Genomic DNA, 27,126 nt, shown 5'->3' on the forward strand with positions numbered 1-27,126 from the left:
GCACTCAAATAACAATCTAGCCATCATTAATCAAATGAAAATGCTTGGAAATTGAATAAAGCTGATCAATAGCTAGATTCAATGAACAATCGATTAATCTATGATTACGACAAATAAAAACAAAACACATACAGTAAAACCTATCAGTTTCGACACCTCTATATCCTGGACACCTTCCTACATTGGATGGTTTTGAAGAGTGAAACCAACCATAATCCTCATTCAGAATACATAACTCTATTATGGACACCTAAGTTGGACAAATTTTAATAAAAGCATAGGTATCCATCTTGACAGGTTTTACTGTACGTTGATTTACATTCATATGATTTCAAATGCTCAGATTCAATGCCTGAATGAGACTCCAGGACAGATTAGCACCCAAGTTTAAATTTTAATATCTGTCTTAAACTAGTACTAATTAACAAACGTCCGTCTTAAACTAGTACTGATTAACTTAACTAGGACGGGCTTGTGAACTCGGTTATTGCCCCGCTACAGGTGAAGATTTGTGGTTAAGTGTATATTTGGCTGAGACTCTGCAGTTAACTTATTAGTGTTGAAAAACAATGAGATTTTCAACCCTGAACTGGAGTCCTATCCGCCCCCACCCTGGGGTGGGGAAACGTTGAGTCTGAATATGTGTTGCAGTCTGAAATCGTGTATCTTGAGTGGCCTGGTACTCGCATGGGCATACGGGGCACGTGCCCAGGGCTCCGAAATTGGCTGCTTTTTATATTTTAGGCACAGTCCATATGCCCCTTCTGCGTGCACCTCTGCCTCGGAGAAAACTAAATATGAGAGGTTCCCAAAAATTCATATTTGCTTAGGGGCTCGAATTCATGAACAGGGCTTGCTGCAGACGCCGGTCATTTCGCGAAGCAACACTGAAATCAGGGCCGTCATTTGGGGGACAGGGAGGGTGACTTTTGAAGATACTCTAAAACTGGTATATATATATACATACATATTGAGTACATGTTCTTTGCCCTTCCCCCCGGAAAAAGTTGAAATGACGTTCCTGCCTGAAATTGCGCCCGTTTCGCGAAGACGCTAGATTTTCGGCCGTGCACCATGATCAAACATGCATTGTGAAAATTTCAGCCCTTCCCCCACTCCGGACGAATGCGCTATTTGTCCACCTAGGAATCTAGTCCTAGGTAATTAATAAATTTGATCAATTTATTGAACATGGACTCAAATCTTACGATTGGAATCAGTGCCAAGGCCAACGAAGCTAGAGAGCACGTGACTTTTATCATTCCAAACCTCAGGAGTGTGGCGACTATGTGCTATAATCCTGTTTTAACGAACACTCTTTTTCTAATCCCCGAGATAAGTTTACATAGGAATAATGCTAAAACCTGGGATTTCTTTGTAACGAAATTTTTTTTATTATAACGAAGTGCTTTCACGGGGAACAATATTCGTAGGGAATATATTCCATAGGTAGGGCGTAAAGTCACGTGAGCTCAAGCCTTGTGTTGATTCCATGGAGGAAAGAATAACAGGAGGTAGAACTCCTTAATACATGAAGGCGTCTTAACAGGAGGTGACATCAGGAACGAAAATTGAAGCTGTTGTGGCAACTCTATGGGCTGACAAGCCCAAACAAACCGCTCTTTTCCCTATACTTAACATGTGTTTTGCCGGATTGAATTCGCTTAAAGTATTAATAACTAAATAAATTTAAGCACCATGACTGTTTAATGCGTCTTCATGTAATCTACATGATCCGATAAAGGGGAAAGATAAAAAGTTATTCTTCCCTCCATGTGTTGATTCGGCCCTGTCAGCCTGCTGAGAATTTTTTTCATATTTTTTTAGGATTCGACTTTGAAATAAAACAGTTCAAACGCAATAAAATATGCCCCTAAACGAGTCTACGAGTTTTTGAAAATTTCCGTTCGTTCATAAGTTTTCTCACGAAAAATAAAAACAGTTTTATTTTTTTAGTTTCAAATCGGGCAGAGATTACTGTATACACGGTCACGAATACTTTGAAAGCTAGAACACACGTGACCTTTGTTTACATTTCAGCGTCTGGCTAATCTCTCAGTAGAGCAGCAATCCCCGTTATCACACTGTCCTCATCTCTCGGCTTGGAGGAGGAAAAATCACAACAAGGAAGTTTTGTCATCGCAAAAATACGAATCGGCATGATTTCCCGATTCGGTTGGAGCTTGGTCAGTATCACGTTTTGTTATTTATAATATTTCATAACGAGAACGTTTAATCTATTATTCGTAGGGCACGTGCACCAGCTGGGTCGCCAATCTCATTTTTATGTCTATTTTTATTGAGATTTTCCCCCCCCCCCCCACTTAGGGGTTTAATCTTTAATGGTATTTCGATGTCGTGTTCATGATATTCCGCATCGAGTTTCGGTTTGACACGATTTAAATGTACATGTAAACAGACCTGTGGGCAGGGCCGTCTTAAGAGCATCATGGGCCAAATCAATTTTTCTGAGGCCCTACCAGGCAAATTTTCGAAAATCTCAACCAGATCCCATTTTTGTGAGGCCCCCTTTTCTCTTGGGGCCCGGGTGGGCTCATGCCTCAAGACGGCACTGCCTGTGGGTGCTCGGTTTCAGCTGGTGCTGCAGATTTTGATGGCTGAATTAATTCTGGGAGTGCTCGCCCCTTTTCTAAGAAATTTTGTGAGCATGGCTCCTATGTTAGGACTGTGGGGGAAAGGAGGGGTTGGCAGGGCTCAAGAAAAGTGCCTTGACACCACGTGCCTCACCCATTTGAAAATTTGAAATTGGTAGGTAGATACCGTAGGGTCTGACAGGACTCCAGCAGAGATTCTCATAATTTATTTTGGAACAGCTGTAGCATAATGCCTTTCTTGGAGATTTTTTTTTCCTTGGCGAGAAAACGTCGAAAAGCTTGAAAAGAGGTCACCAAGATTTAAACGAAGACATGTTTTTGGACGTCTTTCCTGCCAAAAACAATTGCCAACACAATCACCAGAAAGAGATAACATTATGACTGTTAAAACAAAAATTAACAATGACAAAAGCAATTACAAACAAATCAACATTCGGAACAGCTATAGTATTTAGCGTAGATTCCAATGTGTTGCCGATTTTTTTCTTTGGCAAGAAAATGTCCAAAAGTGTGACAAGAAGTCACCAAAATGCAAATAATACTGTGGCTGTTAAAAATGAAAAAAAAATTTAATAAATAAAGATAAAGAACGACAAAATTACAAACACATCAACATTCGGAGCAACTCAAGTATAATCATTTTTTAATTTTCTATATCTCTTGACTCGTATGCTTTTAATATACTTTTTGTATGTTTCTTTGAAGAAAAATTAACTTTTATTTAATTTTAAAAAAAAAAGAGAAAACAATATTGATATTTTGCATTTACCAACTCAGATCTTTATCTATATAGGTCACGAAGCTAGATTTGGCTTGGACAAAACCATCTTCGGTGCTGTCTTCTTACTTGAGTACGTCCACTATGCCAGAAAAGACAACTCCGTCTCAGAGCAAGCTTCCAAGACTACCCGTACCACCTCTTCATCCGCTTCTCGAAAGATACATGCTTTCTGTAAGGCCATTACTTGCAGACACAGAATATGAGCTTACTAAGAAGGTTTGTCACTTTCCCAATTCAACCGTGAGTTTTTCTTGTCAATCAGAGACAAAATATCTCCTCCAAAAGCATTCATTGCTTCAGCCGGAAAGAAATTCATTCCAGCTCTTCCGGTTTTTTTTTACTTTTTTTTTCTCATCATTCTGCAGTTTTATTGTAACCCCCATGAAAGGAAGCAGTTTTATCCCCCCTTCCTATTCTTTCTATACTCTTGTTTAGTGATTCCCTCATCCACATATAGCTAATTTATCTTTCTACTGCATACTGTATTTATAAGAGGGGAAAATAACAAATCGGAGAGGGTGAGAAAGAGAAATCTATTGCACTAATCTTCCCCCCTTCTACTTCCAACATGCAAACAAGCAGGGCCAGATTAACCAATAAGTAAAATAAGCACGTGCTCAGGCATCAAGAAAAAAGGGGGGGGCACCACATAAAGTTATCAAAATGTTTTTTGTTATTTTTCATAGGGCAATGGCTAAAATTTACAATGGTCGATAGAGCCTGGGTGGTGCACGGTGAGAAATGAAATGTTATTATTCATACACAATTTTTTTCCAACAGCAAGCATCCAGTAAAAAATCATAGAATTTTCAATTGACTGTATAGTTGAAGACCTTCATCGAAAGCTGGATGGCATAAATGCAGAAAAACTAATAATATTGCAGACTAGAGATCATGTGTTAATGTTGAGTTTTTGGAATGATATTTCGTGCATTTTCCATAAAGTAGGTTTGGGTCTTCTTAATAGCATCATAGGACCCTTGAGCAAACTGATTTCCCCCCACCCCCAGCTAAGACTGCCATCCTACCGATTTGCATACTTACTGTTGCAAATTGTAAACATATAATTGCCATCAGGTCCTCGGGCTGAGTCCAGGTGGGACCCACGCATTAGTGAATGGGCGATGATGAATTCAGGAGCATTATCTTATTGTTTATTATTACCTGTGTCAGACCAGTGAAATAATCTTTGGAAACTTGCTGCTGTCTTCCCACCCTGATGAAATGCTTCAAAAGTCAGTTTTCTCTGAGTCAATCAGTATAATACGCTGATAATTTGAAATTTTTCTAATTTTTTTTCGCAATTTTTGTAATTATTTTTATCTTTTACCCCTGATTCAGAGTGCTCTATGCATCCGTATAAATTGCACAGTCTAGAGCCACCCTTTTATGGTTTGATCTAGAGCAGTGTTTCTCAACTGCCTGGCCGCGACCTGGTATCAGGCCCTGCCATCAGCCAACGAGTGATTCACTGTTTCATTTTTCTTCATTTATTTTCCATTAGTCGTGTGTATGACTGGGCCTGGGCCTTCCACTCACAAATAAGAAATCAACCGGGCCATGAAATTCTAAAGATAGAACCACTAATCCAGAGGCCCTAGAATATGTGTATAAAGACACCTTAGTTCTATTCACAGAAGAAGTAAAAGAAGTGCTAACACAGATTTAGATCACAACTCGAAAATGTTTCTGAAAGAAAAGGTACCTAGTAACTGTTGTTCACCAAAAATAAGATACCTGGCTTATATCAGCCATGCTAAGTGTAAGGTTCAGGAGAAAAGAGGTTGGAAAAAGGCAGAGGAGAAACAGGAGTCGCAAGAGAGAGAAACGAGAACGATTGGAGACATTCTAAAACGATGGGGTGTGAAAGTTTGTACCAAAGAGACAGGACGGTTCCGTTGGAGGTGTTGGATAATAAATTAAATAAAGTGTTATTTTCTTCTTTTGGGAGTCTAGAATCCAGTTATTTCCTCCTGGAATCGTAGTGGAGGTACAGCCGAGGACCTATGACCAATAAGAAGTCGGGGGAAAGTTTACTCTGGCATTCAGTGATTGTTTTGAAGCCGGTTTAAGAAATCCTAACAAGCAGTCAGTGGGGAGAAAATATCTTGAAATGTTTTCAAAAGATTTTAGAAAAAAAAATCTAAGTATCTAAATGTCTTTATTTTTTGTAAATATGAAAGAAAAACTTCCAAAGATGTAACAAAAAAGAAAACAAAAAAACCGGGAGATATCAAAAACTTTGCAAGTGGGGAAAAAAAGGGGGAATACTTTCGATGTCCATGCTTAGAAATATTTGCATCATAATTCTGCCTCAGATTAGTTACGTCTGAAATATTTTATTTTTTTTAATTTATAGATTCAATATTGAGTAAAGTATAAGTTATAAGGATTGGGAGGGGGGGGGGGGGCACACCAAAACCATTAAAGTGCTTAGGGCCTTCAAACATCTTAATCCGGTCCTGCGAACAAGGAAACCAGTTTTTTTTTTTAGTTTTATCACAGATTCTTCAAATAGAGATCATCTAAATTGGTTGCCAAAAGCTTGTGCGTGAAGGGGGAAGCGTTAAAATCATGTATCAAACGTATACTGTGAAATCTTTATATAACGATACTCTCTGTGGACCAAGAAGAAATATTGTTGTAGAGGGATTTATCATTGTATCCAGTATACATATAGTTGTAGGAACATTTCACTTTATATATGCAGTAGAACTTTGATTATTTGGGGAAGAAGTGGATCCAAAATCACCTCAGATATTGAGAACCTTGGTTAATAGAGATGATCTCTGAGAATATAATGACTAACACCCTGCCTATCACAGGAAAATTTTATGTTTTAAGGTAAATTTTCTCAATGCCCAAAGTGGGTGAAAAATTTTCGGGGCAACAGTGGTTCATGGGGCCTCAATAATGACTTTCAGAATGTTCACTTTGGTTACCATGGTTACCTTACCAATGCTTCTCAGACGTGTTCTTTTACAATGGTTTGTCACAGGGTTGTGTGATTTAAACAACGGTTTTAACCAAGTGGGTTTTTTAAAAAAAACAGTTTGTTTATTTTCAAAAAATCAAAAAAGTGGCCTAAATATATTTTTTCCCCCTTGAAAAATATCGTTGGTTCATTATTAGCCAAAATTGATTCTTACCACATTTTATATTGTTGGGGTACATTTTGATGGTATGGCTTTAAATGTTGTGATATAAGTGGGTTTTTTCCCAAAAAAGTCTCATAAAAATGGAAAAATGGCCTGAAAATATGTATATTTTCATATGAAGTATCTTAAGTTATTTAAAGTTGCCATACAGAAGCCAAAATTTCTCATTTCTACCACATTTTTAACCTTCGGCTACATTCCGATGCTCTATATCTTTAGCAAATTCATGAATGGGGATTGCATCACCCATCTAAATTTAGTGTGGTGTATTATCTCACATGGTTTTTTTCCCCTTCACAAAAAAAGCAGCTACAGTAGTGACACCATCATGCTAGGGGCAGGTGGTCTTATAATCCAATAAAAACACCAGCTGTCCCTAAAGGACAAAGATCAGTGTACAATAGTAGTTACTTTACCTCCATAAGAAGTAATACATCTCATACCTTCTTAATATTCAATAGTTTTTTTTATACTTCCACCATCAAGCCCAGTTAATCAAGGTTCCGCTGTATAGTAGTAACAGATTTATGAAGAATAATCAGCTATATACAGGGTGATTATAATTAAAGTTTTGATTTCAAAACTATACAATAAGAGCTACTGGTCAGAATGACGAAAATTTGCATGGATACTCCTGAAGCAATGGAAATTTCTTTGGCAAAAGAAAAAGAGTGCAAAATGTGTAAGTAGATGTGCTGTACTTGGCCAGCAGCATTGGTGTACGCAAAGGGCCCCCCGAGCCAAGATTATAGTGTTATTCTGCAAGAAAAAACATAGTCCCCCCCCCCCCCCAGAAGAAAAACTCTAAACCCCCCCTCTTGAGAAAATTCTGCATATGCCTAAGGCCAGAAGCATAATCTGTTTTGTGCTACCACGTCATTTCCGCACTTCAACAGCATCAGTATGTGGATAGCACAACTTTTATCAAGATGCACACTGCAGTACCAGCAAAGCACCTGCTGAAGAACCATTTTGACAATAACAGGATTACGCGACACCTGGCATCACATTATTATTTTGCCCTGACTGGTTATTGTTTCCATTCTGCATTAAAATTGTAAAAATTTTGCATATTTAAGTATTTTTCTTATTTGCCATATAAAATCTCATTGCTTCAGGAATATTCAAGTAAAGTTTCGTCATTCTGACAATGGTTCTTTTTTTAATTCTTGACGGTGTTAAATAGCTTCTGTTTTGCCGAGACCTAGTAACATGAAACCTCACAGAATTTATTTTTCTGGTGATTTTAATTTTGTACTTTCGTGACTTTAAAAAAAAAATTCAGTAGTATGAGTTTACTGCCCATTCAATTCCTTGTGGATTATTTTGATTTATAATGGGTATTTTGGATTATTTTGATTTATAATGTGTATTTTGGATTATTCCAATTTATAATGTGTATTTTGGATTATTTCGATTTATAACGTGTATTTTGGATTATTTCGATTTAAAACATGCATTTTGGATTATTTCACATGTATGTGCCCTAAGGATTATTTGGATTTCTAACATGGATTGTTGCTGTGCGGTGGAGAAAGTAGTATTGGGAAAAAAACATGTGAGCGGTTTAAAAAAAAAGCTTTTTTTATTTCCCTTTTTCCTCTGGGTTACAGTAGTCTCCGCACTTCTTGGTGCCAAGAAGGGTGCTTATACTGCATTTTCACCGGATACGGTGCTTACACCTCCCATGGAACAGAGCTTGGGCTATGTCTGGTTTGTATCATGCAAACATATCTTGACTGCAAGAAAAAAAAACTTGTTATAATTTTTCAGATCGTGGAGGAATTTGGAGCACCTGGTGGATTAGGCACACAGTTGCATTCCATGATCAAGGAAAGAGCAAAATCAACGGATAACTGGGTGAGACATCCTTATATATTTTTTTTCTCAGCAAACAATGTTATTTTTATCTCCTGTCAGTTTATATATTATGAACAATAGTGGGTATGAGATTTTCTATCTAGGTGTTTATAGCAGTGTAAGTGCAAAAAAACTTGCACTTACTAGGTACTAAGCAGGCTCTTTAACCCTTTAACAGTGTAAATAGAAACTCCCCCACCCTTTTTCAGTAAAAATTTTGGAATTTATTTTATTTTTCTTTAATAATCTTTCTTAATAATCTTGTAGCGACCTCTACTTGAACTTTTACCGATTGCGGAAAAATAATGACGTCGCACTTCGCAATTGTCTGGCTCGAATGATTGTTACCTAGCAACGCTAGTTGGGATATAAAATCGAATGTTTTTCTTCGCAGTCTGCAAGCAACCATCGTTATGTGATGTCCTTCATTTTTATGTGTCCGTACCAAATTAAACATGTATTATTTAAAACCTTCTGATTGTTATTATCATTAATAATGGAGCTCAACAACTGGTCCTACAAATAGGTCCCTAAACTGGGTGCCTAAAATCTGTAATAGATATATAGCACGCAAACTCAGATATTAAATAGATTGAGTAGAATAAAAAATGTGGAGAACATAGTACACAGTGTTACTTTGCTTTACAAATTTTTCCACTAACAAAGGTTTCTATGTGATATCTCTTCCTTGGCTAACAAACGTTTTCATTTTTATGGATGCACATGTGCTAACCTAACACAGCCACATAGTGAGCTGAATTATCTCACCAATCATCATCAGAGTTATTGTCTCGCGAACCCAATAAATTCATGCCCACCTCCAGATCTTTTTCCAGATATACCTTCACTTCTCTTTCAGAAAAACTTTGAACCATTTCATGTAAATTTCATGAAAGATTAACTGGGAAAAATACACTGAAAAAAGGAGTCCAGACTTGAATGGTTTCAGTGCTAGGAGCTTATCTTTTGCATCAGAATGTACAAGACTCACAAATGAGTTGGCCACAATTATTCACATAGAGAGACATTGTTAATCCCACTGCATTGTGTACATGGTGCAAAATAGAATGATCTTCATGTATAATCTTCCTAAAAACTCTCATTTGATTTTTGGCAATACCTGAAAAGAATTGAACGATTTTCCACGGGAACCTATAGGAAATCATGTTTCAGCTAACAAATGAGATTCTGGAATGAATTATCTTTGTTAGTTGAGGTATCAATGTACAAGTAAACTTGTCTGAGAATAGGGAAATAATAAAAGAAAGAAAAAACTAGAACTTGCATTCATACGCCATCTATACGTCATTTTAAGAATTTCCTTTCAAGAAAGTACAGTGAGAGAGATATATATACCTTGGTTTTTGTCAATAATCCGTCCCGTCCGAAAACAATTGGTGAAATCTGAAACCGGCGAAAACCGTGACAATTATTTTCATGTAAATCCAATTAATTCGTCCTAGACACTCAAAATTTTATAGAGTATAAATATATCGTTTAATACTGAAAACGATATGAAATTAATATAAAATGAATATAAAAGACTAATGTGACAAATAAATGAACATTTAACATGGTATTTACATTTTTATACCTTTTTATTATGAATCGTACACCAGTAAGGGCTTCACTGTACAATCCATTCACCACTAGCATTACTTTAACAACAAAAGAGTTAGCCTATCTTTCATAGGCTTATGTCCTGGTAGTGCCTTTTCCTCCTGTGTAATGAACATCCTCTTTGGCATTTTCTTCCAAAAGAGTCCAATTTCATCACAGTTGAAGATTTGTTGGGGGATGAATCCTTCAGCCTCTACGTAATCTTTGAATTTGGACAAATTTTTTGACCCCGACTTGTCTGAACTTGCACCTTTGCCATGTCCAGTAACACTTTGTATGCCAGTGCCTCTCTTGAATTTTTCAAATTTTACTGGTTTTAGAATCACTAAGTACACTACACTCGCCCCAGGCATTTTCTTAATGAGATTGGCATACAACAGTCTGACCTTTTCACTTATGATGGCCTCCGAAACAGAATCACCACCTGTTTTTAATTGATTCAAATTAATAATAACTCCTCGACATCTCTTCAATTGTTTGCTAGCACATTCATGCCTTTCACTACATTAGCCTCCTTTATTTCTTCCTTTTTCACCACAATGCTTCTTATCATTGATGGCAACTTATTGTACATGTGACAGATTTCAGCAATCTTAATGGTGCTCTCATATTTTTTAATGATTTCTTTTTTCAACTCGATCGTGTTCCTGACCTTCTTCACAGAGTTGCTGGCTCTGATGATTTTCTTTGGTCCCATGGAATTTTTAAGCTAGACTCACAGGGTGATACTCACACAACAAGAAACAATGCCACACTGAGCAGGAGAATGGGAACTAGCAACGAGGTCACGCGGTTCAGCGACAAAATCTGAGGCAACCGACGAAAACCTAGACAAATTTCTCGCGAAAAAAATCAACAATAGCTGAGTCAACGAAAACCGAGGTATTACTGTAGTTCACACAAATTATTAGATGATGATTGAGCAGGCCACAAAGGCCATAATCTAAAAATGATGAGAGCAGTTTAAGGATTTAAAAAACGTTAATGTTTTTTTTTTACTTCCAGCTGGAAGAATGGTGGTTGAACAGTGCTTACATGGAATTCAGGTTGCCTGTTGTGGTGTATTCTAGTCCTGGTTTAGTGTTTCCGTTAAAGACATTTGATAATGAAGATAAGCAACTAAGGTAATTAATTACACACCTTCAGTTGTGATTTAACTTTCTGTAGGTCAGGGTCGTAACTAGTATTTTTATCAGAAAAATTTGATAGCATCAAGATTGCTGCCCTGGCAATCACCCCTCCCTTTGCATCCCTTTATTTCCAGCCTTCATCAATTCAACTTCAGAAGCTGAACATAAATGAGTGCTATTCACCTCTTTTCCGTATCATCTTGAAAATTGTAAAATATTATTAATAAGATTGACACAAAAGACTGAAATTTTTTTTTGGATGAAACAAATTGAATTTTTTTTGCATAAAACTCATGTGCATGACTTCCAGATGCACCTATTCCTTGGGAAATGCTTTGAAATCTCCTCTTGGAGATGTGATTTTGGGGTGTTCCTAGTTCATCAATGCCATGTGCATGTAATATATGAGCATCCAATTAGCACATCAAATACATATATACAGTGGTACTATGGCTAACAAGTAACTTGGTTCACAGACTTTTTAATAAAGGTTTTTTCCTCTTTTTTTTCATTGACATCTCAGTCATCAGTCAGATTTTCTTTTTCTTTTCGGGTGTATCTCACTGTTTTAAAAATTTGATTTTGGGCAGTTCAGTTGGACTCACTTATGATGAACACAGATATTACAAATTTTTACATAAACAAAGTTTTTTTCATGTCCCATTATTCTGTATTGCTTGGGTATGCTTACCAAGATGATACGGATGTAGTGAAGTTTTTGTGTATAATGAATATATTTTTGCTGTTTTTTCCAGCTTTTTTATAGGTGGGTCCCACTGTATTTAGAACAGGGCTTGATAAATCATAATCTATGTGCATGGAAAAACGTTCTTAGGAAGCAAACATTTTTTTTTGCACAACAGAGGGGGGGGGGGGTCGTTGTCAATGTACACTATATTAAAACTGTGATTTTATTTTAAATGAAATTTTACATCATGATTTTTTAGCTTTTTTCCTTCTCTAGGTATGCAGCAAGGATGATAGCAGGTGCTTTAGATTTCAAGATGATGATGGACAAGTAATACTTGACATTTTTGCAAATTCTTTATTGAATTCACGAATATCTCCCATTTATTTAATGAAACAAATCATTTTAGTTTGTAGAGTCCTATTTAGTTCAAGTATGCGAGTGACATAGATTTGATGACAAGATTTTAAATCTATATTATGTATGATTGATACTATTCAGTCTATATCACAATTTGATACTATACAATATATTTGAGATTTTTGAGGTATTAAAGAAATTGAGTTATTCTGCATTAAGCAGAATTTCAAACACCAAACAAAATACAAGAAAAAATATGATACATATGATGCAGATTCATTCAGATTAACTGTGTATGTGATTTTTTTTCAGAAACTTACTCCCACAAGATACCATGGGCGGTCAACCCCTAGATATGTCGCAATATGGAAATGTGTTTTCTACATGCAGAATTCCTGCTGTTCCAAAAGATAATCTCATATATTCTGGGCGAGATTTTGATCCACCAAAGCACATCATTGTTATCCATAATAATCATGTAGGTCATTTTTTTGGTTGTGGTGCATAATATTTGTAAATTTCTATTGTTAGTTTTAAAAATTACTGAAGGAAAAATACATTGATTTGTTGCATAATAGTTCCAAAATCTTCCTTGGTGCCCTGGAATGACTAAGAAAATGATACGTTAATGAAGTCGCCCTTTCTTTTAATAAATTAGCACCAACTCTCTTAGAGAATCTATGCATATCAGGGCTTGACAAATCGAAGAAAATTTAAGTACCAGGCAAATTTCTTAGGCGGCAAACATTTTTCTTCCTAAAAAAATGGTCTAAAATGATACATTTTTCTGAATCTTACGGGACCAGCATGAAAGGGGGACCCCCCTTTTCATGCTGGTAGACACACTGGTATAAATTAAGAACATTTTGTGTTGTCCTCTGACTCCAATTTTGCTTTTGGTAAATAAATCATAATTTAGTTGAAAATCATGTTAAAACCAGTGCATGGCGGCTTATAATGCTGAAATTTTGCAGGAAAATCCTTTTAAATGTAGCAAAAACTCGATTTTATGATGCTCTGTGGACCAAAAGAAAATATCATTGTGGAGGGGGTTATCATTACATTGAAAGGCAGCAGTTTAATATTAAACTATAGATATATCCAAATAGGATTTATCATTATATCGAGTATTGTTGTAGCAAGGTTTCACTGTAATTAATCAATACTTTATTGAAATTGTTTACATTGAATAGTTTGATTGTGTATTTCCATCTTCATTATATAGGAAATGAATTCAAATTACTCAATTTAGTCACTTAATTATATTTGAACTTTTTCTGCAATATTTTTTTTCTTTATAATTTTGTTGGTTTTGAGTCCCCATTTATGCCTGTCTTAAAATCATGATTGGTTTCTTTTTTAAATGTATGCCTGTTAATTTTTTCTCCTGATTTCAAGTTTTTCAGTGTCAATGTTTATGGAGGTGATGGAGAACCTTTAAATGAAAGTCAGATTCTCACGCAACTGAAGAAAGTCATGGATCAGTCAAGACATACGAAAGATCCAATAGGTATACTAACAACTCAGCACAGAGATGTCTGGGCTAAAGCCTACAAAAGGCTGTGTAAATGTAAGTGAAAATAAACAATTCATGGGCTGCGACCGATACTGTGTTCAACAATGGTGGCACAATTCACAGAAAAGCTGCTTACGGGAGAAAAATAAGAAATAAAAAATATATTTTATTATGAAATTTTGTATGCTAATTATAATTATTATGATTATTTTGTCATCTGATAGACATTTAACAAATTACAGTATTTTAACGTGCATAAAGAACCCCTTTTGTCAAAAAAGGAGTTCCAAAAATAGGGAAGGCGTGAGTTCTTATATATGTATCATTACACTGGTGTAAGAAATTAAGAGAATTTGCAGACTTGGTCAATTATCTCTAGAACTACTGTACCAATTTTAATGAAATTTGATATGTACATACATTGATACAATACAAAAAAAATAACCATTCAATAATTGTAATACACACGCATGATCGTGTGTAACACTCATTGGAGTCGGAAGGTATGAAACAGCGGTTGCAGAATAAACAAAAAAATGGGCTAATAGGGGGTATGATCCCCTCTTACAGATATACAGGTCTCGCAGCGTGATTTCATACTTGAAATCAAGGCAGTTTATCATTTCCTGTGGCAATTGGTCCCACTCGTTCAGCAACGCTGTTTTCATTCCGTGGATGGTTCCCGGAGGGGGGTTGCGAGTTGCAATTGCCCTCCCCAGAGCGTCCCAGACATGCTCTATGGGGTTAAGGTCTGGAGATCTGGCTGGCCAATCCATCCGGCGAATATCCTCACTCTCTAGAAAATCGTCAAGCAGAAGAGCTCTATGTGGCCTCGTGTTATCGTCCATTAAAATTAACTCGGGGCCAACTGCACCCTTGAAAAGGCGAACATAGGGCTCCAAGACCTCATCCCTATACCTCACACCAGTCACAGTGCCTCTTTCAAAGACATAGAGACGTGTGCGGCCATCCAACATGATGCCTGTCCAGACCATTAAACCTCCTCCGCCATAATGGTTGATTTCGCGGACATTAGAGGGTAAGTAGCGGGTCCCTGGTTCTCTCCATATGAACATAAGGCGAGAATCGGTGCTTAGGCTGAACCGGGACTCATCGGTGAAGAGAACGGTCGCCCATTGATCCATACTCCAATCTCTATGCTCTCTTCACCATGATAAACGGATTCTCCTGTCCGTAGAAGTGAGCGGGACGCAAACAGCAGGTCTTCTTGCAAACAACCCTCTCTCATGAAGTCTTTTGGAAATAGTCACCCTTGATACACGGATTCCTGTGGCTGCATACAAGTCACGAGAGAGCTGAGAAGCTGTAGCACTCCTGTTACGGCTCGCTATAATCGACAAATGGCGATCTTCTCTGGCCGTTGTGGCTCTTGGACGGCCTTGCCCAGGCTTTCTCTCGATGGATCCGGTATCCTGGAACTGTTTCCATAAGTTACACACGACGCTGGGCATTAAATTGAACTCTCTACAAATCTGGACTTGAGATTGGCCTGCTTCTAGCCTCCCCACAATTCGCCACCTCATTCCATCATCTAAACGTTGGTGGTTACTCATTTTTACTGTTGCAATTTGAAATGAACCGATTGCTGCAAAATAACACCAAGAAATTCGCAGGGGTGTGCTAGCGAACGAAATGCATCTTAAGTTACGCGCGCTTATAAAGCCTGTTTCTCTACCGGCTCCACCTACACACACGTGTACGCTTACGTATTTAACGTACAAGATTTGCATTTTTGTCTAGAAGCAGTGGTTTTACATTCAGTTCAGTTCTTTTCATGAAATTCGATAAAATATGCAAATTCTCATAATTTATTTCACCAGTGTATATAGATATTAACAAATTAATCACACAATTCATTGCAATTTACGATGAGTAACTCTAATGATAAGAATGAACTAATTTGTGTAGCTGATTGCGATGTATCAGATGAAAAATTTAATGGTTTGTATAGTGAATAAAAGAAATCTCCTTTTATGTACCCTAAAATAACAAATATTTTTGATGAAAAATTTTTTCCAAACTTCAAGGGCAAAATATCAGGGGGTTCCTTATGCATGTTAAAATACAGTACTTTCGTGCCAGTAATGCAAGATGATAAAGAACGTTATTTTGATCAGTAGGATGCCTGAACTAAAAATAGCATTTTCTTTTAGTTGTGCCACTATTGAAGTCTTAGAACATATTGTTTGTGTGTATATTTTTATCACATCTATTACCAAATTAGGAATTACAGGGTCGATGCATTTATCCTTTTTACAATCCAAATAAACCTTTTCTTTCCAGCATGCAGAAACGAATTTCTTCAGATAAAATTATGTCATATTTTTTCTTTAATAACTTTTGCATTTTCAGAGTGTGGAATTTTAATATACTCTGCATATTTCTTCTTAAAAATGTTTAATTTTTCTTAAAATCTAGATGATTCAAAAAACAAAGAATCTGTGAAAGTGATTCAGAGGGCAATTTTTGCTGTTTGCTTGGACGAAGCAGTTCCTGATGCTGGATGTCTGAATAGGAAAACACATGTAGCATTGCAGACTGTCCATGGTGGTGGCAGGAAGGCCAACAGTGGTAACAGGTGGTTTGACAAGACCATACAGGTAAAGGATTAGGCTGGAGCATTATGACCAACATATAAGCAACTGAATATTTTCTCAGAGACATTGAAACTGTGATTTATAATGTAAAATGATATCCCCAACATATGTCAGTAATTTGTTCTAAGATTAACAATGTGCATTGAGGTAAATTCTTCCGTCGATAATGCCTCTCTTCTTAAGGAGATAAAATGTGTACATTTTCTTTATCTTTTCTTATCAATTCGTCTTTTCGATACAACTTGTGAGGAAACATTTCCATTCTAAGAATGTGACATCAAAAGCCTTCAAGATTTGCTCAAAGTGAGTCTAAGGCCGGGATTACACTATAAAAGTTTCATAAAAGTTCATTACATTCAAGCAAATGCAACCAATGCCCTAATTAGCTGCATTTTTCAAGTTTTATTAATGAACTTTTATGAAACTTTTATAGTGTAATCCTGGCCTACTTGAGAAAAAAAAATGGTTTTGGGATAGACAATGTGTAAATGTGGAGCGACATAAGTAAGTCTGGGTATTACTGCATATATGCTCTTGAATCCAGTGAAGTTTATCAATTCTAGAATCAAGATTCTATTTTTGAGAATTCGACTACAGCTTAAGCATCTCATGGCAAAACATTGTTATATTTTTTATATCTTTTTGTATACAAATTTATATACAGTGAAACCTGATTGAAATGTAATGTCAAGAGACTGAAATAATATTTCATTTTAGACAGATTTCTGTTTTATAAAGACACAAAGTCAAAGCACTAATCATTGAAGGGATTATCTTTTGATTCTGCTCAAGACAGGTTTCAATCTTGTGTGTCTGTCTTAGGTTTCACTGTATTTTTTTATGTTGTGTACAGGGCTGCAACTTGATGCTTGGTCAGCTAGGGTGAGTGCACATTTTGACCTGCCTCTCCCTTCTCCCCCAGTTACGGCCCTGGTTGTATTAGTTTCCAATTTTCACTTAACTTTCATTAAACTTGTTTTGTACGAACAGTTTATTGTTGGGGCAGATGGAGCTGTTGGCTTGACACTGGAACATAGTCCAGCTGAAGGACCACCTGTGACAAGTATGATGGACCATATAGTAGCATATATGTAAGTTTTGAATTTTCAATTGCTGCTTTTGAATGTTTACTTTTTATACCTGTATGTGTATGTGTGTTTAAATTTTTCTGTATATGTCAAATCTTATATATCAACATTATATTCACAATAGGGCAGAGTTCTATTTTTACCTTGATTTTCAAACCTTTCAATCACATGGAATTCAGATTACTGTGCAAAAAACCTTAATGCTTTAGATTTTTAATGATTGAGTTTTATAAAACATTTTTCCCGTGTGTGTGCCATACAGTATGTGTATAAGTTACAGTAAGTGTGTGATAAATCAAAAATCATACTTATTCGTCAGTTTTATAAAATTTACCATAACATACATTTATAATATTCTTATCTTGATTCTATTATCTTGATTTTTACATTTATAATATTCATTATAATCAGGATCCAGATGTTGATGGTACTTGTATTTGTTTTTTTTTTGTCATTTTTTCACTTTAAGGACATTTTTCAAGTTTTGAGGCATCTTTTAGTATTTTAAAGATATTTTTTACTTTTCTAAAATTATTTTCAGAGTGTATAAGTTGAAAGAAATTAAATATGTTTGTGTGTGCTAATTACATTGAGTAATATTATCGAATATATTGTTTATAAAACACTTCAATCGAACCACTTTAAACAAACTACGACTGGTCATAATAAAAGAATTCAATTTAAACATATAAAGCAAAGTACACATTGCAAAAAAATATCTTTGTCCAAATGTGGGAATCAGGCAGAAAAGAGCATTTTTATAATTTGGCTGTGGCCACAGAGTGAAAAATACAACAACAGATTGCATTTGGTATATTAATTTCAAAAGTCTTTTGCCGAAGATAAGAAGTCAGTCAAGCCATTCATCAGCAGAAGAAAAAGCAAAGGAAAAGAAGTACTAGATTCTAAATTAATGCATCGAAAGGAAATTAAAAACATTAGCCATTGTTACTTGGAAAGGAACTGATACTGATACAATATCGCCCTGTTGCTAATGTCATCATAAGAATTCTTGGGCCAGATCAGCCAGGAAAAATTTTTCTATTAAATTCTGAGATTCTAGAGGAAAGTCTTATCATCCCACTATCTGTCAACGTTTTCACAAAAGCATCAATGTTTTGTGGCCAAATGGAGCACCAGGACAAGCAATCAGAAGCTTCTATCCAAAATCTGTACATATAACTTGCCTTGCTCATGCAATGCATAGGATTCGTGAAGAAATTTAATCATGCTATTCGATCATTGACCATCTTGTTTTCAATGTGAAAAAAGTTTTTGTGAAATTTTCTTATCATACAGAAGCTTTTAAAGCCAAAGCTCCTACATTAGCTCTGCCTCCAATATCTGTGATTACATGATAGGGAACATGACTGAATTCTGCATATCCTACAGTGAAAATTTTCAACTAGTCAAATTCATACTAAATGAATTTAATTTGGAAGATGCTGCACATGCATTAAAATTCACAAACTTTGTTTTGCCAAGGGAATATTGAAGGACAGTTGGTGTGCATGATATCAAACTGCAATATTTTGGTTTCCACTTATCCAGTCCTTATGGAAGGAAGACATGGAACTTATTAATGCTCTTTGCTGCATAGATAAAGTCTGAAGTTCTTAGGTGTGCCAAAGATGGGGTAGGCCAATCTGTTGTAGTAAAATTCAACAAAGTGATCAGAAAAATCGCAGTAGGCTTTCTACCTGTGGAAAAATTTCTGCCGTCTTAATGGGAAAGTCTGAACATTTCAAGATTGAAAAGGAACTAACTGTGAATCAGTTTTATAGGGGCACATATGCCCCTATGACATCCATTTATGTTGAGAGAAGTTTTTCTCTCGGTATAAGACAACGGAAGATTTTCCATTTTGAAAACATGAAAAAACATCTGATATTGCAATGTAATGCAGATGCATTTTGAATTAATCCTTTAAAATGGTGAGAAGTTTGAATATACATATTATTTTTTAGTCATTGAGTGGATGAATATATTTTCTCTGTACCTATTTGTACATTTCAATTTTCAGATTCCATAATCCATTCAAAAATAGCAAATTTTTTTGTTAGGAAAATTCTATTGGTAATTTTTGATGAAATTTAATGGTGGGAGGTGTGGGAAGGGGGGAAATTTTTATTTTTTTTTCTTGAAACATTTTTCTTAGACTTTTGAACATAACTGGTTTTCAAGACTTTGTATTGTTATTCTGATGAATTTTTTGTCACTTCTAGGAAATTTTTTCGAGTTTTTGGGACATTTTTTAATGGTAATTTTTTTTTTTTGGAATTTTTTAGTTGCTCGGTGTAGCAAATCATGTTGTCATTCCCCCCCCCCCCCCACACACACACACACACACCACACGAAAATCCTAGTTACGGCCTTGGTGCTGAGGGTTTCATAAACATAGACAATGTGCAAACTGAATCTGACACAACCGATATTGACACCCTCATTGAAAATTTTAGAGAACGTCATATATGAACGTAAATGTGATTGATTCATATGAACAGTGTGGGGTGTTTTATACAGAGATTTTATAGTTTTATACAGAGATGCTGTGAAAATGGAAATATTTAGTAATTATAAAGTAAATAATGTACATTATTTTACCTATATACATATATATTTAAATTATTTACTTTATTTTCAATTAATTTTTATTTTATTTCAATTACATATGAGATCATTAAATAATTTAACCTTTATTAAGCAGAAACCTGTGTTCAACGAAAAAAAAATTTCGTCCCTTGTGATTCAGTTAAAGACATGTTTTACTGTACCATTATACTTTCTTCTTTTACAGGATACTAACTTGGTATACCATAATGCATGTTATCTAACTTGATATATCATAATACAATTGCTGTGACTGTTCATGTATTGTTTCAGGTGTATTTATTTCAATTTTTTTGATGTCTTCAATTTTTTCTATGGTTGAAATTTTGTTTATGGCATTGCTATATCTTAGTTTTTGACAATATTAATACAGTTGGCTTTTTGTCTGCTCTGCATTCAGGATGGAATTTCATCATATGTTTTTTTTTGTGCAATATGTATTGTAAATATTTCTTAAGAAGATTGACTTTCATCAAATACTCTTTAAAAAAGTTAAATATGTGTCATAAATATTTCTTAAGAACCTTGTTTCCTTAATTTACTGCATGTTTTTCACTTCACAGAGAAAAGACAAAAGGAAATAAATGGTTGCCATCTGCATCACCCTGTGAACCAGTGAAGCTCAGGTTTAATCTTTCAGCGGATACCCTGAAAGACATTGAAGAAGCAGAACGAAGCCTGGATGTGTGAGTTCATATTGGCTAAAATCTCTTCTCAACATGACTGTTTTCACTTCCTGATGTATAACCATATGTAGTCAAGGCTAGACAAATCCTGTGTTGCCATGATGAATACTACTGATGATGACTACAGAATTAGTATTGGTACTTAAAATGTTCAATATGCAATTACTAAATACTGTAAAACCTATCTTTTGCAGACACCGGTTGGACAAAAAAATTAGTCTGTAAAAGAGGGGTTACTGTGTTAATCAGGTGTTTGAAAAGCATACATTTTTCATATATGGGAAAATTATATTATTTGGCTGTGAAAGAGAGATGATCGCATCTGAAGGTTGTCTGTCTAGAGTTCTACTGTAAATTTGTTTGGGGGAAAAGTTTCTCTGAATTCATATCAGCATGTCCACCAATATAAAAAGTAGTAACCAACTTTTTGAAAAGTCGAGAAAATTTTTTTATTTTGGCATTTTTTTCACTGAAGGGGCAAAAAAAGCTTAGCTTTCTAATCATTCCCTCATTTTTCAAGCCCTGATATAGTCCTAAAATGAAATCGAAATAAAATGGGAGGGGGGGTCAGAGTGAACATTTTGACGTGTAGTAAAACTATCTACTGTAGTTAATCTTTTGGATTTTCATTTCAGAATCATCAATGACTTGGAAATGTCTTGCTTCACTTACGAAATGTACGGCAAAGAATTTGTAAAGTCTCAGCGTCTGAGCCCTGATAGTTTCATTCAGATGGCTATTCAGTTGGCATACTATAGGTAATATTTTATTTTCTCGCAGATGCACTTACGAAATTTTAATAAATTGGATTTTATTTCCTTTTGGGTTTGAAATTTTTTTATAAATCACTTACACATTCATTGTTAAAAACATCCTATGGTCTAGTTGGCTTAATTTTCTCGGCCAACATTCCATGAAGAGGTGTCCTTCTGGTTGAAAGACTGTTGTGGGTTTGGGTTTCTTCATGTTTTTATAATACAGGGGAAGTGCCTATATAACTCAAGGGACCAGAAAAAAAATAGCGTTATAAAGGCGTTATTGTTATAGATGCATGCATGCCAACCTTGGAACCAAGCCTCTCCATAGTGGCAATGTTCATTGCCTTTAGAGGAAATGGGGATTCCCTCAAAAAATTTCGCGGGTGGGGGTGGGGGTGGGGGTGTCGTGTCAAATAACATATTTTTCTAATTTTTCTTTTTTGTCGGAAAAATATTTGGGGTCAGTTCCCCTCTAAAAATGTTCAAATAAGTCAAATCAGTTTTCTTCACCTTTAGAAAAATATTGTGAATCTCACATTCTGTATCAAACTCGCAATAATACCTGCAATGGCCCGGCTTCTCTTCATATACCGGGAGCATCATTGTTTTTTTACCCTGTTGGGCATTTTTCCAACTCTGATGAACTTTTAAAGTAGCCTATCGTTAAATTGAAACCTCTTTGGTATACATATAAAATTTGGCAAAGATTGCTATGAAAATGTAGATTTGTATAGAGAATATGCGCACACAGAAAATAAATTTCATACACAGTATATAGGTCGGCTGAAGATGGTTTTCTGTGGTTCCCAACTTCAAGGCGCAAATGCGAGCCGATCTCCCCGTTAAAAAGTCTCGCGACAGAGAGCAACAGTCCTACAACAATAAATCATTCAATCATAACACTTCACTCATAGTTAGAAAAACTGGTGGCAGATGGCAGCACTACACATAACAAGCATTACAGAGAAACAAAAAACTTCACGTCAGGTTTCACTACACGTACATTCCTGCATGTACCGATTCGTTGGGGGTTCCGCGGTGGGGGTTGGGGGGGGGGGTGCATGTGTGGTGTAGCAGTAGTAGGTAGGGCCTCCAAAAAATGGCTCGGGGATCCATGATGTTCTTAAGTCAGCCACCTCGTTGGGCAATTTGCCTGTTGTGGCGTTGTATTTGTATTTGTAAGATAGATGTCAAGTTTTTTGTTTTACAGTGCCATCTGTGAAATTTCAAGTTTCTTTTATTTATCAAAAATAACTCTAGGCCACATGATAAGTTAGCTTAGTGTAGAGCCATCTTAAGAGCATTGTAGGCCCCCAGACCAAGTGATTTTTCTGAGATCCTACCTGGCAAATTCACATATACACTGCAGAGAATTCCAACCAAATCTCATTTTTGTGAGGCCCCAAGCTGTGCTCGGGTGTGCCGCCCATGCATTAAGATTTCTCTTAGTTTAAACTGCACTTTTAATGCCAATTAGGTGATTTGTTATTACTATAATTTGATATTTATTCTTTGGAAATGAGGTCTTTGTGTTATGTCATTTAATACTGGATAGGACAATGAAATCCTTGAACAAAAGAAATTTATAAAAAAAACATAATTCCTTAGTTTTTCACGATCTTCCATATTTTGACAGAAATTCGTGGAAACTGGAAATTCCGTAGCAGTTGGCAAGTATGTAGATAGGGAATATATTAACACTACTTAACCGTACATGCACATTGTACACATTTCCCTGCAGAATTTCTTATGAATTGGTACATGACGGAATGTGTATTGTATGTGTGTGGCCCCCTAATGTGTTTATGTTGTCAGAGTTGAGCTGATGGTTTTGGGTTCTTGTTGATGAACAACCCATCCCCTTCTGGAAAATGAGCTTATAGCACAAGTGCCAGGGCCTGGTTGTGCTCGGTTCGACTTGTGTATGTGCTTTCTGTGGAGAGACTTTTTCAAATGGAATGCCAACGTGCGTTTGCACCTTAAAGTTGGAAAACTGCAGAAAACCAACTTCAGTCAACTACCACTGTTGCCAATGAGGTTCAAACCTGGATCCTTACGTGAGAGTCCAGCACAATGCCCACACGACCCCACAAGGGCTATATTAATACTATGAAAAGGGCCAGAGAGCAATATCATTACATAGTGATTATATTGTTGTGTAGGATTTTCACTGTACTGTGTTGGTGAAACATTTTATAATACTTGCAGTAGTTATAAATTGGTTTAATATTTTTAATTCTTGAGGTGGTAAATTTTTTTTTTTGGCTGTTTAATTACTTCATAAGCATTCAATTTTGAGAACAAAAACATGAAATCAACTTATGAAAGGCTTGTCCATATTTTCTGAGTCTAAACTCAAACCAACAATGACATTTTTATTAACAAAAGTATGTTTTCCTATGATCAAACCATTGAAATGTTTCAGTGCAAAGTTTATCAGTATAATTATTCCTATAAAATACTCTGGTGTTATTTCAGGATACATAATCAACTAGCTGCTACTTATGAGTCTGCATCCACTCGTAAATTTCTCCATGGTCGCACTGAAACAATACGTTCAGCCTCTGTAGAAGCATTGGATTTCTGCAGGGTAATGATGGATAAGGCTACATCTCCACATGTGAAAGCTGCTTCATTAAGAACTGCTGTAGATGCTCATAAAGAGTACACACAACAGGCAATTTATATTTTCATTTAAACTTACGTAATTAATGACAAATTTTAAAAAAGTTAGTTTTTCATGTCTGTTAGTATAAGAACCCATTTTCTGTATTCAGTTTACTGTGTATTGACATAAAAAATTAGCTTGGGCATGTATGGATTAAATGTAACCGTAAGTTGTAAAAGAATATTGATGTACTTACTAGAATTGAGAACTCTGTACTTTTCTCCAAAATTCAACCAATAGATCTAGGTGCATGTTAGAATCGGTGTAAATATTAATGTGAATCAGTAAATTATTTTAGGTTATGACAAGTGAATAATTTTTTTCTAATCCACAGGCTGTGAATGGTCTGGGTATTGACAGACTACTTCTTGGCTTGAAGAAAATAGCTATTGAAAACGGTTTCAATGTACCTGAACTATTCTTAGATCCAGGATATGTGACTAGTACACATTTCAAGTTATCTACTAGTCAAGTAAATATGCATAGTTTATTAGTTATTGGCTCTATATAATCAGCATATACCCTATTACTTGGAATAAACACTGTGTGGGCTATAATGAATAAAAAAAACATTTTAAACAATTTCTGGGTTTAATGAGACTGCTGCTCTTTCCCATGCAAACAAGCTTTTTATTTCAGTTGTGTAAAATTGTTTACTCAAAAACTGAATATTTTTTGATATGATTGACTCCTTAGAATAAAATTTAATGAAGCGATATTTGAAAGCTATAAGATGCTTATCCTTTACCCTCAATAGAGAACTCTTGAATGAGATTCTAAAAGTGAATGATGATGTGGTGTCTGTGGTCTTCTTGCAATCCGGGCAAGTGCCTAACACAGCAAATGCTCTCTCTCTCTACTGTTGCCATCTATCGTTGAGTTAACGGAGATTACTGTGCCTGTCATAATGAGGAAATAGTTGTGCCTGTGTGTTACATTGGTTAGTGCACATGCCCAGATTGCAAGAAAACCTGAGACCACAAATTTTTTTTCTTTCTAAAGTTCATCTTCGCATTAATATCCAGAAAGTCTAACTTGGATTTTTACCATATGTCCAATCTCTGATTCAGCAGCGAAATATTTCAGTTTGCAACACAAAAAGTCAGTGAATGGAACCTTTGTATGTTCCAAGTCTAGTTGTGCTAGCCAATAATGTGAACTTTGTGTCATTCATGATCACATACAATATCAGTAATTTATTTACAATATCTTTTTCTTCAGGTACCTTCAAAAGTCGATGCCCTTATGTGCTATGGACCACTCGTACCAGATGGATATGGTTGTTGCTATAATCCCAGAACAGATTCAATAAACTTTGGTCTTTCAGCTTGTAATAGCAGTCCCGAAACGCATTCCTCAAATTTCATGCGAGCTCTGCAGGACAGCTTGTCATCTATGCACGATGTATTACTACAAACACAGCGTTCTAAGCTGTGAAAGCTCTGTTGTTGTCCTGGTTTCTCCCACCCCATTTTTTTTATTGGTTGTTGTTAAGCAGAAATTTGTAATAAAAAAGTTGAAAATCTACAGATTTTATTGAAGTAAAAAACATTTTTTTTGTTCATATTTTTTAACCTTTTAGAACAATATTTTATGATTCAAATAATAATGGCTCACCATATTCAGAAATTTTAAACACTAGCATATTGATGGTGATTTAGGTTTCTATGAATTTTAAGATAATCCCTATAGTTTTTGATGTAATGAATTAATACTGAAGTAATAATGAAAATGACAAATTATCAGAGATAGGCATGTAGGGCACAATGAGAATGATGTTGATGCCCTTTTCCCACATACAGATTAAATCTGCCCATATTTTTGACGTTAGGGTAGGATCATTGCTCCATCCCGTTTCTCTGCGGATGACCATAATTAATGAATCATGAGCTGATGCTCCAATGACGTACATTTTTAAAGACCATTCGACAATATGTAATTTTGAAACATTGCACTTCATAATTTTACGCATACTATCTTCCAGCATCCCTTATATACAAACAGGCGTCACTGTATCTGTGCTCAGATGGCAAAATGTCACAAGTCACTCTTCTCAAAAAATTGGTCACATTCTGGAGTCTTGTTTGTCAAAGTTTTGGAAGGTAGCAAAATTTCACCTTTCTCTTTCAGTTTATGAGAAAACGACGGAGGTAAATTGTAATAAGTCAGAAAGCCACAATAATGCATTTTGGCAAAATATTGTTTGCAAATTTGTCAATGAGATTTTGAAAAACATGACAACATTTTGCCATCTGATGTGTATATTTTGTATCATGAGGTAGAAATATTTCAGGCAATTGAGCTACCTCAGTGAGGAGTTTCATTTTCTCCAAAATATATATATTTTTGCAGTTTGCCAGATCTGTAAAACCTATTATCTGAATTTGTAGTTGATAGCAAAGTTTGTGAATGGGGGAGACAAGTATATCACAAGAACATACAAGCGCTCTTTCACCCACTCATCTGCATGGAGTGCAGCAGATCGCTTTCAGTGAACGACTCAAAACAAGAATTTAATTGACTTGTATTAAGGCAAAGTGTTATTATTCAATTGGCATAATTGCACATAAATTTAAGCTTACCATTTTTATAAATTGCAGTTGAAACAGTGAATATCCTGTTTACTTATCCTACTTTATATAAAATTCACTACCTCTGTTCCGTATCACCATGCATCAATAAACTGTTTTTAGGTACTGTGTAAGTAGATTCTTCTGCTTTCAGTAGTAGTGGACATTCACACTTTTGCAGATTATTTCACTTTGGTCCACAGTTTATTTATTCCACTGTGAGTTGCAAATAGATTTGATAACGTTCCATTATTGTGACAAAACTTTTTCAGTCGTAGTGGTTTTTCTGAATTCAACATTTAAAATAGGGTGAATAGAATATTTTGTTTTAATAATGCAAAAAAAAAAAACAACAAAAGTTAAGATTAATATTTTTAAAAAACATTCACCTTAACCTATT

The 27,126-nt window shown here is 35.6% G+C and overlaps 1 protein-coding gene across 1 annotated transcript; it reads left to right on the plus strand.

The window, feature by feature from the left end:
- Positions 1-2,031: 2,031 nt before the first annotated feature.
- Positions 2,032-25,683, plus strand: LOC149086971 (carnitine O-acetyltransferase-like). Its single transcript, XM_089231181.1, has 14 exons — positions 2,032-2,186; positions 3,409-3,612; positions 8,328-8,414; positions 11,040-11,158; positions 12,129-12,182; positions 12,525-12,690; positions 13,611-13,782; positions 16,168-16,349; positions 17,337-17,437; positions 20,608-20,730; positions 21,366-21,488; positions 23,967-24,165; positions 24,491-24,628; positions 25,378-25,683. Exons 1-14 carry the CDS (start codon positions 2,160-2,162, stop codon positions 25,591-25,593), a joined length of 1,911 nt encoding a protein of 636 aa, XP_089087307.1. The 5' UTR covers positions 2,032-2,159; the 3' UTR covers positions 25,594-25,683.
- Positions 25,684-27,126: the final 1,443 nt, after the last annotated feature.

Source organism: Pholcus phalangioides, unplaced genomic scaffold (genome assembly GCF_987345545.1).
Source record: "Pholcus phalangioides strain wild (caught in Gottingen) unplaced genomic scaffold, Ppha-v1.0 ptg000004l_1, whole genome shotgun sequence".
Classification (NCBI taxonomy): domain Eukaryota; kingdom Metazoa; phylum Arthropoda; class Arachnida; order Araneae; family Pholcidae; genus Pholcus; species Pholcus phalangioides.